Source organism: Microcaecilia unicolor, chromosome 6 (genome assembly GCF_901765095.1).
Source record: "Microcaecilia unicolor chromosome 6, aMicUni1.1, whole genome shotgun sequence".
Classification (NCBI taxonomy): Eukaryota; Metazoa; Chordata; class Amphibia; order Gymnophiona; family Siphonopidae; genus Microcaecilia; species Microcaecilia unicolor.
The window spans coordinates 118,895,338-118,914,406 of record NC_044036.1 but is presented as its reverse complement, the minus strand read 5'-3'; the positions used below and the strand labels follow the sequence as shown (position 1 = coordinate 118,914,406).

The window sequence follows — 19,069 nt, the reverse complement described above, 5'->3', positions numbered from 1 at the left end:
AACCTGGTGCAAACGCTGACTAACGAGATTATGCAGAACTGTCTAGCAGTGTCCCACTGCACATGCGCTGATGCCTTCCTGCCCAACATGCGAGTGCAGGTCCCTCAGTCTTTCCATTTTTCCACGGAGTAGGGAGGGAACCATCATCGTGTTCTCCTTTCAGTGCAAGGTTTCTCTAATCTTATAGTGTCTTCTTGTGGGGTATTTTTTGTTCCTTTTGATTATTTTTTTCCTTCTAATTTTATTCTTTTCGTTTTAATTTTTTTTATAGTGTCTTAGTTTCCTTTCTTTTTTGTGGGTTGCTAGGCCCTTTTAGGCCAGAGTACCAGTCTCTGTTTCAACACTGCCCCTTTTTTCTGTTCACAATTGAGGAATTTAATTTGGCTGCAATTCTTTTCTCGGCGTCTAAGAAGCCACCCCCCCCCCCCCCCCCCACCCCCCTTTGGCTTCAAAAGATGCACCCGATGTAATCGGGCGATTTCTCTAACAGCCTGACAATGAGCCAAAATTCAGGTTCAACAGAAGAGACTTTTTGGGTCCTTGAAGGCCGATAATGGGCATCGACCTCTATTGCAGCTAATACTTCATCTACCACTGGGAGTGCGCTGGCATCGAGAAGGTCTCTCGATGTGAGCCCTGAGAGTAGGTACTGGGATTGGTCAGCATGGGACCAGACACAGAGAGTGCATATGGATTTGATGTAGTCCTCATCAGCACCGAAGGACTCCAGTCAGCCAAGCTTCCGCTTCTGATTTGGCACAGACATCTTCTCAGGCTACCCCTCTCCCTGCTCCCCTGCCTTTGCCGATGCCCACCTTCGACGAGCAGTTCTGAGTCATGCTTATGGAGGAGCTGGCGCAGATGTTGCAGTTGCAATCTGCTTAAGCATTGAAGACGCTTACTGTACCTCGGTGCTCAAGACAGGCATGGACTCGCTCGGTCCGATCAGAGTACAGGTGAGGAATCTGAATGGGGACAGCTCCTGGGACTCGGCCCCTCATTAACTTCTCGGAGGAGGAGTCATAGGATACTTTCTGATCCCTCCCCACATAAAGAGAGATGTAAATCTCCTATGAAGTTCTCTTTCAGTGGTTTCGTCAAGGAGATGGCTTCTGCCATCCCGTCTAAGTTGGAGATGGAGGAAGAACCCAGAGCAGAGATGTTATTTGTTCTGGACTGAGTCACCTCCTAAAGCAGAGGTCACAGTATCATTGCACCCTATCCTTAAAGATGAATTGATGAAGAACTGGGAATTTCCCCTCACATTGCATGTTGCACTTAAAGTGGATATGCATTATTGTATCCAGAAGGCTCCTGGGTTTGAGAGGGCACAACTGCCTCACCACTCTTTGGTTGTAAAATCTGTCCTCAAACGAACTATGAGCTCCAGCACTCATGCCTCCGCTCCCCTGGGTAGAAAGACTCGGATAATAGTCGTTTGAAAGGAAAACGTTCCAGGCCTCGATGCTCATTGCCTGCATCCAGTCCTATCAGCTCTACACAAGCCTTTACTTGCAGTCTTTACTATGCAGTACACTAAGTTTCACAGATTCTCTCCCACAGGATCAGGCCACAGAAGTTTGCCAGTTGGCCAGTATGTAGCTGGAATATAGGGAAATGGGACTTGATATACCGCCTTTCTGAGGTTTCTTTTTTTTTTTTTTTGCAACTACATTCAAAGCGGTTTACATATATTCAGGTACTTGCTTTGTACCAGGGGCAATGGAGGGTTAAGTGACTTGCCCAGAGTCACAAGGAGCTGCAGTGAGAATCAAACTAAGTTCCCCAAGATCAAAGTCCACTGCACTAACCACTAGGCTACTCCTCCACTCCAGTATAGGAAGTATCTGGCTAGGGGTGCATACAATTCTTTTGACATTGGGTGTAAAATCTCCACCATGGTTGTGGGGATTCTCAGACTCAAGGCTGTGTCTCTCTCTGACCTGGAACCTGTGGTTCAGGAGAGGTTGGTAGATGTGCCTTTACATCTTATTTATAAAAGCCTATCCTTTGGATCCAAATTAACGTCCTGTTATATGCGACTGTATTACCCTTTTATCACCACCCCTCCTTATTTCACTGTTGCTTTTTACTTCTCTTACTTTATGCTCCTACCTTATATTGTATTTGTATTTGTGTAAGCCACATTGAGCCTTCAACTATGTGGGAAAATGTGGGGTATAAATGTGTTAAATAAATAAATATTCTAGGTTCTTTCCTAAAGTAATGTCCAAGTTCCATTTTAACCAGTTGTTCTGCCAAAACCACGTGCCCAAACCAGATGGGGGTAGCCATCGGCAAACACACACTTTCTAATTGGCTGGCAGAATTTATTTCCTTTAATTATGCCCAGGCTGGGCTGACTTTGGAGGGTCATGTCAAGGCTCATAATGTCAGAGCCATGGCTAGGACAGTAACTGTCTCCATAGAGGAGATTTGCAAAGCTGTGACGTGGTCATCTTTCTACACATTTATATCTCATTACTGCCTTGAGCAGCATACCCGACGTGATAGCCAGTTCGGGTAGTCAGCCCTGAAGAAATTTGTAAAGTTCCAACTCCATCCCCCTAGCCCCAATTTTCTTTGGTTCCAGGCTGCACTTTCACAACTAGTATGTAAATAGTTTCAGATTAAGTACATAAGTAATGCCACACTGGGAAAAGCCCAGCAGCCTGTCCACGACAGCGGCCATTCCAGGCCAAGGGCACCTGGCAAGCTTCCCAAACGTACAAACATTCTATACATGTTATTCCTGGAATTGTGGATTTTTCCCAAGTCTCTGGCAATGAATTCCAGAGTTTATGCGTTGGCTGAAGAAAAATCTTCTCCGATTTGTTTTAAATTTACCACACTAGTTTCATCGCATGCCCCCTAGTCCTAGTATTTTGGGAAAGCATGAACAGACGCTTCACAGTCACCTGTTCCATTCCACTCATTTTATATACCTCTATCATGTCTCCCCTCGGCCGTCTCTTCTCCAAGCGGAAAAGCCCTAGCCTTCTTAGTCTTTCTTCATAGGGAGGTCGTCCCATCCCCGCTATCATTTTAGTCGCCCTTCACTGCACCTTTTCCAATTCTACTATATCTTCCTTGAGAAGCGGCGACCAGAATTGAACGCAATACTCAAGGTGTGGTCGCACCATGGAGCGATACAACGGCATTATAACATCCTCACACCTGTTTTCCATACCTTTCCTAATAATACCCAACATTCTATTCGCTTTCCTAGCCGCAGCAGCACACTGAGCAGAAGGTTTCAGTGTGTTATCGACGACGACACCCAGATCCCTTCCTTGGTCCGTAACTCCTAACGTGGAACCTTGCATGACGTAGCTATAATTTGGGTTCTTTTTTCCCACATGCATCACCTTGCACTTGCTCACATTAAACGTCATCTGCCATTTAGCCGCCCAGTCTCGTAAGGTCCTTCTGTAATTTTTCCACAATCCTGTCACGAGTTAACGACTTTGAATAACTTTGTGTCATCAGCAAATTGAATTACCTCGCTAGTTACTCCCTTCTCTAAACCATTTATAAATATATTAAAAGGCAGCGGTCCTAGCACAGACCCGTGAGGAACCCCACTTTCAGGCCTCGATATTTTGAGTCCCTATTAGCCTAGCATTGTTGTTTTCGTTGAGCTTGGTAGTTAGGGATTCCCAGCTGTCAGAATACGAAGGCCTGCTTGTCCTCTGAGAAAGCAAAGTTACTCATCTTTATTTATTTATTTTATTTATTTGTTGCATTTGTATCCCACATTTTCCCACCTTTTTGCAGGCTCAATGTGGCTTACATATTGCCGTTATCTGCGTTGTCTGTAGCAGATGTGAGTTACATTCTTCAGCTATCTTATATGACCAAGGGACATGTGCTTGTGCAGCGGGTAGGAAGGCACCCTTGCATGCGCGGTGGGACACTGCTAGAAAGTTCTGCAATAATCTTGCTAGTCAGATGCCTTCACCCAACTGTGAAAATACTTCGGTTGCTGTCCTTTGGAGAACACCTACTACAGGTGAGTAACTTTGCTTTCTCCGAGGACAAGCGGGTCAGTTGTATCCACAGAAAGATGGTATATCAAATTCATGACCCTTTACTCCTTTAACCTTTATCAGTTAACTTTGCTTTCTTTGGTGCACCTGAAAAGATGTAGACGGGATGCAGGCAATATTAGGCTTCTGGATTTAGCTTGCACCTTTTTGAAATTGTAGCTCAAGGCACATTATAAAGGAATTTGCCTAGGTAAATTAATAGCTGGATAAATTCCTTAACTTCCCTTCACTTAGTATGTGCACAGGTACATTTGTACTTGTGGACTTCACTCCAGCCAAATTTTCAAAGGGAATCTCTCTAATGAGATTATTCCCCACCAGAGACACAGACACTATCCCTCCCTCTTCAATTGCATGTGCACTTATATGCATATGCACTTCAATGTGTTGTATTTGCTGTGTTTGTGCCTGTTCAGTCAGTGCCCCTCTCCCCAGGTTAGCTGTTGATCACCAGCATGTACATTGCTGACATCTCCTTTTCTCAGTAGCACCCCCTCACACTTTCCTGATCCCTTATTAACCCTCACTGGTCTCACTGGCTCTCCCAGCCACTTCCTTCTTTCTCTGGCTGGGCAGCTTTCCTTTTGGCTGGATCCCATGACAGTTTTTGCAGTGAAAGGATTGGAGATCTACAGAGGACTAAGTGCTGAAAAATATCCAAATATACTATACTTCTGGCTTCAAGACTGTTAATTTGCAAATCTGTAGAATCTTGAAAAGAGGCAATCTTAATCTCCTAAGTATATCTGACCGGCTCTAGGCTTGTGCCTAGTATGCACATTCCTTAATTTGGTCCTGATTGTATCACTCACAAAGGCACCCAATATTCAATTCAATTAAATTGTGTGGGAGGCTCCAAACAAGAATAAATCTCTTCACTCCCACTATATAACTTGTATTACCAATCTTAAATATATACTGTATTCCACAAATAATAGTGTGATTACGTTGAAAACATAAGTTGCAAAAATGATTCTTTATTAGTGACCTCAGCGGTGCCTCCTGCCTGTGAGATCACATTAGCAAGATAATTGGTACACACCTCTTTATCGGTTCACCTTATTGAATAAACTTATATAATCCTTATTCAAATTTAAAGTGATAGTTATTCCGTATTCACCTTAAATATTGTTGGACTAGAGGCAGTGCTGAGGTCACCATGAAATAACCATTTTTGCAACTTATGTTTTCAACCTATTCACACTTTATTATTTGTGGAATTCAGTATTTTTATAAGATTGGTAATACAAGTTATGTAGTGGGAGTGAAGAGATTTATTTTAATTTGATCATGCCCATGCTCCCTGCTTGGTTTCCTTTAAAAAGTTGTATAGAAACAAAGATAATATCTTCTCAGATTAAATATGTTTGAGCTTAAATTTTATATTCCCTTTTATAAGGTCTTTGCAGAATGAGCTACAGTGCTTGTTACTGCAGTTCAGGAATAACTCATTTGAAAACCCTGTGGATTTCATCTAGGGCATTCTGAATATGTACTTTGTAATAGTGCTTTATACTATACAGTACAATTTATCCTCTTGTATTCCAGTAGATGTCGAAACTTCACTGCGAATAACATGACAGACTGGTATTATACCAGGAATACTAAAAACATAAAATTCATATATTATACTAATATCTTAGAACATATCAGTGTTCCAGGTTTTTTTCCCTTTTTTTTTTTTTTTTTTGCTTGCAAAGACATATAGTCCATCATAGACTATTTCACCGTCTGGTAAGGTAGACAGACATTGATCAAATAATTTTCCAGACTTCACTCACTTCAGATTAGGGAAACAGAATTTCTTGGAGGGACATAATATTTTCTTGTTCTGGCCCAATAGTGGTGGCAGTAGTTGAACCATGTTGTAAGGTGCCTTTCTATACTGTATAGTGATTTAACATTGTAAATGATGTTGCAATAGTCCAGCTGTCATCAGTAATGCCTGGACTACTGTTCTAAATTGATCAAATTTGAGCAGATGTTTAGTCCTGAGTCTCCTTGCTACCATTAAAGATTTTTTTTTAACTACATTATTTATCTGAGGGATCAAAGATAATGTTGAATCAACTAATGTACCATATTCTCTCTAATAATCGCTTGGGCTATTAGAAACACCAGGTTTTCTGAAGTCCTGGTCAGGCTTCTAATGGAGGCATCATTTCTCTCCTCCAACTCTCTTCCCCGCGATTACCATCTCTCTTCCTCACCCCCCTTATTACTGGATCTCTCTTCGTACCTCGAGGCCCAGCACTATCACCTCAAGATAAGGTAGAGATCCAGTCGGGGGGGGGGGTATTATTGGGGACATCTTGATTTGGTTTTAAAACCAAATTTTCCAGGGATTTGGGATCCTGAAGCAGGGGGGTGGCGACTTAATACAGAGTATATGGTATCCAGAATCTTCAGAGGTGAATCCACCTGAAAGATGAAACCATTTAAAGAATGGAATTAAAAGGAATATTGTTTGTAGAGGATGCTAACCATAAAAACTTTCTCCTTTTTTAATACTTTGATTCTGTCTAGAATGCCCAGGGGCAGGCATGCTCAGCAGCCCCAGTCCTGGATTGTAGAGGGTGTGGAGCGCCCTTCCATCATTAGTGCAAGTGAACTGAAGGAGCTTGATAACTTGGATACAGAGGCTGATGAAGGCTGGGCAGGTAAGCAGAGCAACAACTCTAAAGGTCATTGTTTACTAATCACTGGTAGTTGATGCTTCTATGACACATTTTTCTTATGTAAAAGGGGCTCAGATGGAAGTGGATTACACAGAGCAGCTCAACTTCAGTGATGACGACGATCAGTCAGGCCCAAAGGAGAAAGGGGAGAGCTGGTAAGTGGAGGCCGCATTGCAGCTGTTGAGTAACAGGACAGGTGCCTGGAATGTTGATCGCTGTGCATCTAACACGAGTGCTGATCATTTGTACAACTTAATTCTGTCCTGTCATCCCAAAGTAGAGGTGGACCAAAACCCAGGTTCAGGTTTCAGCCGAAAATACCTGTGCATTTGCGGCTGAAACCTGAAACACTCTCCTCCCCTCACCCTCATTCACTTCCCTGCCCCCCATCCCACCTAATGACCCATAGGCACTCTCTGGGGCTTAACTTAGGAAGCCCCGGTGGTCTAAATGAACCCCACTCATTCCTGCTCCCATAGTAGTCTTGCGAGACTGCCACAGGTGGTCCTGGTGGCCATTTTGCGATTGGAACTAGCACTCCTGCCCGCATAGAAGCAAACTTTTTAAAATGATTCAGGGTGCTCAACTCAGCACAAATTACCAAGTCCATATAAAGGAAATTAAAGCATGGTGTGTTGTGAACACAACTGACCAGGCTGTCTTTTTAAAATATAGAGCATGGAGAGTCACGTGATGCGTTGAGAGTGTGAGATGTGTGTCTCTGCTCTCCAAGACCCCAACGTCCATTTTTTCTCAGAAAAACCTCTTCAACGATTATTACAGCAATTTTAGTGATCATACCCAGCAAGGTAAAGCGCCCATGGATAAGTTTGTCGAAACGCCGTCCAAGACGATGCCTGTAAGAGGTGCAAAACGCAAGAAGGAGAAGACGCGGGTGGCATGCGGCAATGCGGAGCAGACTCCGCCGCATGGTGGGCCGACCTTCACCACAAAGCAACTCTCGCAGCTGAAGGCGGCGCAAGCATTGGAACCGCGCCTAGATAAAATATCGGGCCAGATTGCGAGTTTTGAGACCTTACTATTGGAGACTACGCAGCGGACTGGGGAGCTGGAGCGAAGAGTGTTAGAGTTGGAAGACGCCAATACCCCGGTTCAGCAACAACTGAAACAGCTATTCTCCACAGTAGATGCGTTGAGCACCAAAGTGGATGATCTGGAAAACAGAGCCAGGCGAAGTAACCTACGTATCATTGGATTACCTGAATCGGTGGGTGACTCGGTGCTGGAACGATGGCTGGTATCAGAATTCGCACTATCAGATCATGCAGGGGCGCTGTGCCTAGAGAGGTTACATCGTGTGGGCCGTATTCAAGATGGCCGCCAGGCCCCGCGCGCTGTGATCTTGAAAGTGCACAATTATCTACACAAAATGGAAATTTTGCGGGGCTATCGTTTAAAGAGAGAAGAGACCAAGTACGATGGACAACTCATTCGAATCTTCCAAGATTATTCAGTTTTATTGCAAGAGCGCAGGAAGAAATTTACTCCGCTGTGTAGACGCAGGAACTCCGGGTCAAATTCATGCTCATATACCCGGCTGTGCTGAAAATTCGCCATGAGGGCTAGTGGAGATCATTTGATGCTGAGTCCACTGCAAAGGAGTATATAACTGGTCTGGAGAACCAGCTGAAAGGGCGAAATGAAGGGCAGTCAGAGTGATATATGCTTTCACTGGTAAAAAGAAAATACAAGCTGAAAAGTGGTAATGTTGCTGTCTTTGTTATGTACTGTAATGAGGTGCAGTTTTTCATTGCATTTTATAATAAAGCTGGGGCGGGGGGGCCTTGTGCATTGTAGGGGCTCTCAATTCTTTACGATGGGGAGGATGTTTAGGACGGTGAGCTTAGAGGGGAGATTTTTGGGAGGAGGGAAGGGAGGGTTTGTTGGGGGGAGAGCGGGGGAGTTCTGGGAATTTTAACAGAATGCAGGTTCATTATCTGGCAGAGGACAAATGGGGCGTGAATATGCACTGGAGTAGAGGAAGAGTTGCATGCATGAGGTGGTGCGTGGTGAGGGAGAGGCTTTTCTGGGGTAGGGCTGGGAGCCCTAGAGAAGAGCTTAAAGAGAACAGCTTACAGGAGCAGATGCGGACCTTGAACGAGTTCCCCATTAGGTAAGGTGCGCCTGGTCTCTTGGAATGTGTGTGGCATAACCTCCCCAATAAAGAGACAAAAATTGTATCGGCCCTAAAACGCCACGGGGCTGGAATTGCCTGTCTCCAAGAGACTAGACTCTCCCAAGAGGAACACGAGAAATTAAAACGTCAATGGGTGGGGGAGGTGTTCTACTCTCAGGCAGATGGGGAGGGGTGGCAATCTTGATCCACAGGGCCCTGGTATGTCGCGTGAAGATGGTGTTTAAGGATGGAGAGGGGAGATATGTGGGGAGAGAGATGCTCTTCGTATCTGTCTAAGGCCCTAACACACTGGACAAAGGATTTTATGCTCAGCTTTTGGCTTATTGCCAGAAATACCCAGACCTTCCATTAGTGTTGGCAGGAGACATGAACCAAGTGATTGACCCCGAACTTGATAGGTCAAGGAAGCCACAGGCGACTTCTGAATCAGGAATGTCCCTCCTTGAATCCTTTTGCCAGACGGCGGGGCTGATAGACACGTGGAGAATACTGCATGGGGAAGAGAAGGATTACACACACATCTCCAGGGCACACCGCGCACAAGTCGCAATTAGATTACATTTTTATGTCCCAAGATATGTTTCCATTAGTGGCAGATGCTACAATCGGCCCAGAGGAGATCTCAGATCATTCTCTCATCTGATAGATGTGGAGGCAACGGCATGCTTTAAGCAGGCCCCGGGGTGGCGGTTTCCAGCATATCTGTTCTCCTCCCTTGAATTTAAGGAATACAGTAATGCTTTGCAAAAGTGAGAAGAGAGGTCCGTGTATCTGCTTGGTAAATGTTCATGAGGGAAACAATATAAGTGTGCCAGCATAGTAGACATGGCCCTGAGTTTGAGAAATATCTCTTGGAGAGTTTGCAATAGAATTTAAAATGATATTTAATATAGTCAGCTAACCAATTAGCTAAAGTTCTCAGATACAGAGAAACAGCTGAGAAGGACAGTCTGGTTGTGCTGTTTTGTAGATAGATTTTTAAAGCTCTACCACAATCCAGTGGATGTAGGTCAGTTTGATGAAGATTGGAGTGTCGAGAAGAAAAGAAACGTAGGCAAAGTTATTGGTTGATTCAAGTCAAAACTAAAGACAATTTTAGGGAGACCATTAGTATTTGTCCGTAAATGACTATCCGGTAGGATCTGTAGATTTGGAGGATAATGAACAATGCCTGTGACTGATGTAATTGCGAGTAGGAACAGTCTCTTCCATGTGAGAAACTTGATGTTTGAGGCGAGGTCTTCAAAAGGAAGTCTAGTTAAAGATTGTAATACGAGATTTAGATCTCAATGAGGAATGGAGGATTTGTAAGGTTTTATATTGAGTTAAGTGTTTCAAAAATCTGGAAACAATGGGTTGATGTGTAGACCGAGGAGATTTCTTCATGAAAAGATGAAATTGCATTGAGATTGTCACGAACTGATGAAGAGACAAGAGTATGAGATGTGCAGGAGATATTGCAACAAAGTGGGAGTCTGACACGTGAAGGGATCCTGAGATGCGAAAGAACACCAATCTGAAAAATGTTTCCACTTGAGTGCATAAGCATTCCTCGTGGATTGTTTTCTATATTAAAGGAAAGATTCAACTGCTGAAAATGTTCAAGGTGGTGAGAGCTAGTGATTGAATGTTAAGGTGAAATATGGTCCTGTGATGGAGTGATTAGATGTTGTAGCAAAGGTAGATGGTAAGGAGGGAATTGGCTTATTTGAAGTAGAAGGGAGAACCAGGGTTGACAAGGCCAATAGGGAACTATGAGAATTATTTGAGCCTTGTCCTGAGATGTTTTGATAAGAGTCTTTGATGTTAGAGGAATTGGTGGATACACATGGAGAAGGCCTGTTGTCCAAACTATGGCAAATGTGTCTTTGGCCAATCTGAGATTGGTTGGATAACATGAGGAGAACTTTTTGCAGTTGGCATTGAGATGTGGTACAAAGAGATCTATGTCTGGGTACCAAACGTTTTTGTGATGTGATGGAGAATAGTAGGGTCCAGAGTCCGTTCTTGAAGTTGGAAATGGTGGCTGAGAAAGTCTAAGATTTTTTGGTTCCCAGGAAGATAGACTGCTGTGAGAGAGATGTTGTGAGGCAGTGCTGATTGCCAAATTTGGGATGCTTTTTGGCAGAGGAGGAAGGGAACCTCTGCCTTCTTGTTTATGTAGTACATCGAGACTTGGTTGTCAGTCTGAATTTGAACTATTTTGTTGCACAGCTGTTGTGAAAACGCTTGAAGAGATTTTAGGATTGTTCTCATCTCCAAACGATTTATGTGAAAGGTTTTTTTCTTTGGGAGACCATACTCCTTGCGTTTGGAAACTTGAAGTGTGAGCTCCCCAACCTATGTGGGAAATATCGGTGGTAAGTGTGGTCTGTACTGCAGGAGGATAAAAGAATTGTCCTCTAAGTAGATTCTCTGAATGAGTCCACCATTGGAGTGCTTGACGAGTAAGATCTGTGATCAGAAGGACTTTTGAGAGGGAGTCGTGATATTGGTTCCAGAGAGTGCAAAGATACCATTGTAGAGATTTCATGTTTAATTGTGCAGAGAGTATGGTGTGAACTGCTGCCACCATATGCCCTAAAATGTGGAGAAAGTCTTGCTGGAACTTGAGAACTCAAGATGGTTGGCTTGACCAGTTCCAAAATTTGTCAAGCTCTGTGAAGAGGGAGGAAGGCTGTGGAAATGAGCATGAAGAGTTACGCTTCTATGAATTCTAGAGGCTGGGATGGCGGTAACATTGATTTTTCGAAGTTCACCAAAAGTCCCAGAGATTGCAAGAGATATATTGAGGAAGTTAGAGATTGAGCTTGAAGAGGAGCTAGGGCAGATATTAGCCATTCGTCCAGGTAGGGAAATGGTGATAGGCCTTGCTTTCGTAGATGATCTGCTATCACTGCTATGCACTTTGTAAAAAAAAACTCTCGAAACGTAAAACACAATACTGGTGATGATGAGAGAGGCATTTGAAGCAGAGATTTGTGAGAAGATGGGTAAATTTGTATATGGGCTTAGGCCTTTTTGAGACCAAAGACTCTAACCAGTCATTCTGGTGGAGGAGAGGAAGAATCGTTGAGTGTTCATCTTGAACTTTTCTTTCAATATGAACTTGTTTAGTCATCTTATAGAATTGTGCAGTCCACCTTTCTTTTTGAGAATAAGAAAATATCCTATATAATAAAACGCACCTCCAACATTCTGAAGCTGACTGCATGGCTGAGGCATTCCTGCTCTCTGTATCCATCTCCTGAATTGACATCACGTACTTCCGGGTTTGTCACAAGCAGAAGTGACCAACCACACGAGGTTTCTCGGCTTCAGAATGTTGGAGGTGCATTCTATTAAATAGGATTGGTCAGTTCCTTGAAGCACAGCCAGAGCTTAGCGTCCTGCACAGTAACGCTCAGACACCAGAGAGAGGGGGGGGCTGACACCAGAGAGAGGGAGGGGGGGGGGGGGGGGGAGGTATCTCTGTCACACACACACTCTCTCTCTCTCACAATGTCTTTCTCACACACTCTCACTCTCTGTGTCACACACACTCTCTCTCTCTCACAATGTCTTTCTCACTCTCTCACACACTCTCACTCTCTGTGTCACACACTCTCTCTCTCTCACAATGTCTTTCTCACTCTCTCACACACTCTCACTCTCTGTGTCACAGTCACTCACACACTCTCTTGGTCTTATACACTCAGTCTCACAGAGAGTCTGTGTCTCACACACACTCTCTCTCTCGCACACACTGTATCTCTGTCTCACACTGTCTCTCACATATGCACTTGCACACACACTCATTCTCACACACACACACTCTCTCTCACAGACACACTCGCACCCAGACTCACTCGCGCTCTCTCTCTCTCTCTCTCACACACACACACTCGCACATTCACTCTCTCTCTCTCTCTCACACAGTCACTCTCACATACACTCTCTCAAACATACACACTCCGAGGAAAACCTTGCTAGCGCCCGTTTCATTTGTGTCAGAAACTGGCCTTTTTTACTAGTTTTGAATAAAATCCTAGTCCTTTTTCATAAGGGGAAACTTTGTCAGTGCAGTTTAAATGTAGAAGGTTTAGAGCTGGAAACTGGGATGGAAGAGGTAGATGAAAAGCTGGAGGACGATTTGGAGGAAGACTGGTGAGATTAAGTCTGTATCTATTTTTGATGATTGATGAACCCATTTGTCTTTGGTAATTAAATCCCAAGAATGATAAAAGGTTTAACCTCCCTTCGACTGGAGTATCTAGAGAAGTTAAGAGTGGAAGAGTGTGAGAGTCAAAATCTAGGATTTTGTTGTGTTGGTTTTTGGGATTTATGTTCCCTTGGATATTGATGGGAAGACTGATTTGAGTATTGTCTTTGATATTTTGGTTTATAAGGAGGATAATGATATTGATTGTATATCTTATAAAGTTAACATTTTTTTATGTTGTCTTTATGGGTATCTTTTTGAGGAGGAAGATTGAGCTTGCTCAATGTTGTCTATGGATAGAGTTTGAAGAGTAGTTCATATTCTTTGATTTTTGTGAATAAGTCTTCAACATTTCACCAATGAGGTCTTCATTAGTGCAAGGTTCGTTGGCTAGTTTTTTGTGGACATCCTCTCTTATGCCAGAGGCTCAGTTCCAAGCTATTCTGCGAGCTGCAGTTGCTACTACTGCTGCTCTAGAGACAGTATCATAGGAGTCAAAAGATGATCTTATGAGGTATTTGGTGTGCTCATGAAGGTCTTGTATAGTAGACTGAAGTGATTCAGGTTGTTGAATGTTTTCAAGAATTTCATAGAGATAACTGAGAGATGAGAAATTGGTGAACTGCTATTCTAGCTGAAAGCATTGCATTTTGATAGCATTTTTTACCCACAATATCAAGTAATTTATTATCTTTTCCTGGAGGAGCATTAGAATAAGAACGAGAGCTCTTAGTATGCGTCAAGGCTGACTGAACCACAACTGACTGGTGATGAGAAAGTTGAAATTTGTTGTGGCCTATGGCTTGTTGAACTTTAGATTTGATTTCAATTGTTTTAAAGGTTTGAGGACTTGTAAGAGGTTCTTGCCAGATGAGTAAATGCTCATGAATAGGTAGAACTACCAATGATTTTAGAGCGTCAAGATACTTAAGCTTTTAAATATTTACTCCTCGGATCAGGCTTGTCAGTAGTAGTAGTAGTAGTAGTGAGAGTTAATTGTTGTGCCAGTTTTTGTACAAATTTTGGACATGTAACATTCTCCGGAGGATCCTGATTTTCAGGAAATGGAGGAGAAAGATTTGAGGAGATAACCTGGAGAAGGATTCTCAAGTGGAGGTGGAGTGTGGTCCAAGGTCTGTGAAAACGAGGAAAAGGTGCAGTATTATTTGGTGTGGAAGGAGGATTATAGTCAATCATTGAAGGTGGATGTGAATCCTATAATTGAATTTCCATATCATCAAGCTGATCAATCCATAGACTGGTGGGTTGTGTCCATCTACCAGCAGGTGGAGATAGAGAGCAAACTTCTGCCTCCCTATATGTGGTCATGTGCTGCCGGAAACTCCTCAGTATGTTCTCTATCTCAGCAGGTGGTGGTCACACACAGCAGCAGCTCTGGCTAGGCCTCCAAGCCTAATTCTTAGGTTTTGTTGAGTGCCTGGGGTTGAGGGCTCTTTTGAGCAAGTGCAAACCTGGTGGTGCCAGGTCCCTCCTTTTCTCCCCCCTCCCGCTGGCTCCGTTAAAAAAAAAAAAAAAAAAAATTTTGAACGTCCTTAAAGGCGTTTATTTCGACGTTTATTTAAACGTTTATTGCAGCTACTCACTGGGACACCAGGTCGTTACAGCTCGGAGCGGCAAGCAGGTAATTTTTACCTTTTTATAGCGGGCGGGGGTTCCCCGTTTCTTCTCCTCGTGGCATATGGCGTCGGAGGGCGAGGGCGCAAAGAGTCGTTCCCCGGATCGCTTGAGCGCTTCTAGAGGGGATGCGGGGTCTTAAAGCCTGATTCGCCCTTGTTGGGTGACAGTTTCGTGACCGTGAATGTCCCGGTCCTTCCTCCGGCGTGGCGGTTTTTCCCGCCATAAACGCCCATCCCTCGCCTCCGCCATCTTGGCCTGCCACCGGCTGACGGCTACTGCTTCTCTTGGGCCGCCCTTGAGGTTGGAGGACATAATTGCCTGAACGCCCTTAATTTGGGCGCGGCACAAAAGCGGCTAAAGTTAAGCGCCATTCTTCCCGGCGGCTCCTTCGCGGAGTGTCGCACGGACACATTTTGATGCGCAGCATGTTCTCCCCCGCTCTTGCGAGCGCCGGTTTGAGGGTGCGTCTAGGGCTGTAGCCCAGGCTGCGGAAGTGCCACAGTCTGGGGGTTTCTCCCCCGAGTTTGTTTTGCCTGGCATCAGGCCTTCCTTAGCAAAACGCTGCCCCTGCTCCCTCGTCTGGTAAAGAGGTTGAGGTTTCCAGAGGTAAACGCCCTCGGGTTGATTCCCAGGCCTTGAGGACTTTGTCTCCTCGATGTAGATGAGGGCAGCGTATCTGAGTTCTCCCCAACGGTCCTTTGCGGATTCCTTGGAGGAGACGGATCCCCCGCTCGGATTGGAGCGGATGACCCCTCTGCAGCGCGGCTTTTTAGCTCAGAGATTGCCCAACCTGTTGATACAGGCCAGGACACTTTGAAGATTCCTCTCCGGAGGACGTCTCTCCCTCAGCCCCTGTTGGCTCTGCCATTATGCTGGGGACGAAGGCCACGCTAGAACCTTCCACGTGCATGATGCCATGCACACCTAATTCGGCTCAAGGGATGTCCCTGAAGCGAGCCTTAAAGTGGCTAGGGCTATGTCCCGCCTCTATCCTTTGACTGAAAGTGGCGTGAGGCCATCTGTGGCTACCGTGGATTCTTTATCTCTGCGGTGACTAAGAAAACGGCGTTGCCGGTGGAAGGTGGCACGGCCCTAAAGGACCGCCCAAGACAGAAAGATGGAGCGGCCTTAAGGTCGTCCTTTGAGGCGGCTGCCTTAAGTTTGCAGGCCTCAGTTTGCGGCTCCTATGTGGCCAGGAGGGCGTGCCTGACTATGGTGCAGCGGGCTTCCCCCTCGGATCATTCCTGAGGGCTGATTGGCCGGCCCTGGAATCGGGCTTAGCCTATTTGGCAGACTTGCTGTATGATGTCTTGAGGGCCTCAGCTAAAGGCAGGCTCAGACAATCTCTGCGCGGCGGTGGCTTTGGCTGAAACATTGGTCTGCTGACCACGCCTCTAAATCCGCCTGGCTAGATTGCCTTTCAAAGCAAGCTGCTCTTTGGGGTCGAGCTGGCAAAATCGTGACCGATCTCGGCACGTCTAATGGGACAAGAAGTTACCAGAGTCAGGGCTAGGGCTAGTACTCGTCCCGGTACCTCCAGAGGACGTTTCAGGAAGCCCGTCGGTACCGCCCGGGCAGGTCGGGTTCCTCTGCCCCCCTCTTCCTTTAAGAGGAATTTCTCCCCCAAGCAGCATCCTTTCGCAGAGACCGCCGTCCCGGAGGTGCTCCTCCGGTCCTCCCCCAGGGTCTCGTACCCAATGACGGGGCCTTGGGTCCACGCCCCAGTGCAGATGGGAGGACGGCTGTCCTCGTTTCTGGGCGAGTGGGACCACAATAACTTCAGACGCTTGGGTGCTGGAAGTCATCAGAGACGGCTACAAGCTAGAGTTTTGCCGACCCTTAAGAGACGGGTTTTGTACTCTCTCCCTGCAAGTCTCCGGTCAAAGCTGTGGCAGCTGCAGCAGACTTTGGACAATCTGATCCGCCTGGGGGCGGTCGTTCCGGTGCCAGAAAGTCAGCTTGGCAGGGGGCGTTACTCCATTTACTTTGTGGTACCAATAAAGGAGGTTCTGTCCGGCCTATCCTCGACCTCAAAGGGGTCAATCGGGCCTTGAAAGTGCGGCACTTTCGCATGGAGACTCTCCGCTCTGTTATAGCGGCAGTGAAGGCAGGGGAGTACCTGGCATCCTTGGACATCAAGGAAGCGTACTTGCATATTCCCATCTGGCCTCCTCATCAACGCTTTCTGCGTTTTGCAGTCCTGGGCCGACACTTCCAGTTCAGAGCCCTCCCGTTCGGGTTGGTTACTGCTCCGCGGACCTTTTCCAAAGTAATGGTGGTCATCGCGGCCTTCCTGCGAAAGGAAGGAGTACAAGTCCATCCTTATCTGGACGACTGGTTGATCCGAGCCCCCTCTTATGCAGAGTGCGGCAAAGCTGTGGACCGGGTAGTTGCTCTTTTGAGCTCCCTGGGATGGATCATCAACTGGGAGAAAAGCCAGCTGCGCCCGACTCAGTCCCTGGAGTATCTGGGAGTTCGATTCGACACCCAAGTGGGCAGAGTGTTCCTGCCAGACAATCGGATTGTCAAGCTTCAGGCTCAGGTGGACCAGTTCCTAGTAGCCTCTCCTCTTCGGGCTTGGGACTATGTGCAGCTGTTGGGCTCTATGACGGCCACGATGGAAGTAGTGCCCTGGGCCAAGGCTCATATGAGACCACTACAACAATCTCTGCTGCAGCGCTGGACTCCGATGTCGGAGGATTATGTTGTGTGCCTTCCCTTGGACCCAGCAGTGCGCAAGGCGCTGAGCTGGTGGATGCAGACAGACAAGTTGTCTGCGGGAATGCCTCTGGTGACCCCGGAGTGGATTGTCGTCACGACGGACGCCTCTTTGTCGGGCTGGGGAGCCCACTGCTTGGGAAGGACAGCGCAGGGGCTCTGGTCTCCTGCAGAGGCAAAGTGGACTATCAACCTCCTGGAACTCAGAGCCATTCGGTTGGCGCTTTTGGAGTTCATCCCGGTACTGGTGTTGAAGCCGGTACGGGTTCACTGTCGGACAATGCCACGGCTGTGGCCTATTGTCAACCGCCAGGGAGGTACCAAGAGCGCCCCCTCTAGCCAATGGAGGCTATGAATCTATGCCAGTGGGCAGAAGCGAACCTGGAAGCAGCGTTCAGCGGCTCACATTGCCGGAGTCATGAATGTCAAGGCGGACTTTCTCAGTCGCCATACTTGGAGCCGGAGAGTGGGCAGCTATCTGCTCAGGCGTTCTTGGACATCACGAAGCGCTGGGGCCAGCCGAGCCTAGATATCTGATGGCGTCATCGGCCAATGCCAAGTGCCTGCGCTTTTCAGCCGAGGACGGGACCCTCGCTCCCGGGAGTAGATGCTCTTCTCAACAGTGGCCGACTCAAGAGCTTCTCTATGTGTTCCCGCCCTGGCCCATGTTGGGCAGGGTGCTAGGACCGGGTGGCAAGCATCCCGGCAGGGGTATCCTGGTGGGTCCGGATTGGCCCAGACGTCCCTGGTATGCGGACTTGATCAGGCTCTCAGTCGACGATCCTCTGCGGCTGCCAGTGGAGCAGGGCCTGTTACATCAGGGTCCCGTGGTGATGGAGGATCCCTCCCCCTTTGGTCTTACGGCCTGGCTATTGAGCGGCAGCGTCTGAGAAAGAAGGGCTTCTCAGACAAGGTCATCGCCACTATGCTGAGAGCGAGGAAGCGCTCTACTTCTACTGCTTACGCCAGGGTTTGGCGTATATTTGCAGCGTGGTGTGAAGCAGGCTCACTTTCTCCCTTCACTGCTCCAATTTCTTCAGTGTTGGCGTTCCTGCAAGAAGGTCTGGAGAAAGGCCTGTCGCTCAGTTCCCTTAAAGTCCAGGTAGCGGCTCTGGCTTGCTTCAGGGGCCGCCTGAAGGGTGCTTCCCTGGCTTCGCAGCCAGATGTGGTGCACTTTCTCAAGGGAGTTAATCACCTGCGCCCTCCTCTGCACTCAGTGGTGCCTGCGTGGAATCTCAACCTGGTGCTAAGAGCATTGCAGAAGCCGCCTTTTGAACCCTTGTCGAGGGCATCTCTGAAAGACTGACGTTGAAAGCAGTCTTTTTGGTGGCTATCACTTCAGCCAGAAGAGTTTCCGAGCTCCAGGCGCTCTCATGTCGAGAGCCCTTTCTGCAGTTCACTGAGGCAGGAGTGACTATTCGCACAGTGCCTTCCTTCCTGCCCAAGATTGTTTCTCGCTTCCATGTGAATCAGCAGCTCTGTCCTCCCTTCCTTTTCGTAGGGAGGACTACCCAGAGGAGTACTCTGCTCTTAAATATCTGGAGGTGAGACGAGTCCATCATCAGATACTTGGAAGTGACCAATGAGTTTCCGGAAATTGGATCATCTGTTTTGGTCCTGTTTGCAG

The 19,069-nt window shown here is 46.6% G+C and overlaps 1 protein-coding gene across 1 annotated transcript in view; it reads left to right on the top strand.

The window, feature by feature from the left end:
- The window catches only part of PRRC2C (proline rich coiled-coil 2C), a 458,438-nt gene that overhangs the window by 91,082 nt on the left and 348,287 nt on the right, over window positions 1–19,069 (top strand). Inside the window, 2 exon segments of the mRNA XM_030208285.1 lie at window positions 6,576–6,709; window positions 6,795–6,882. Coding sequence (XP_030064145.1) covers window positions 6,576–6,709; window positions 6,795–6,882 — 222 coding nt within the window.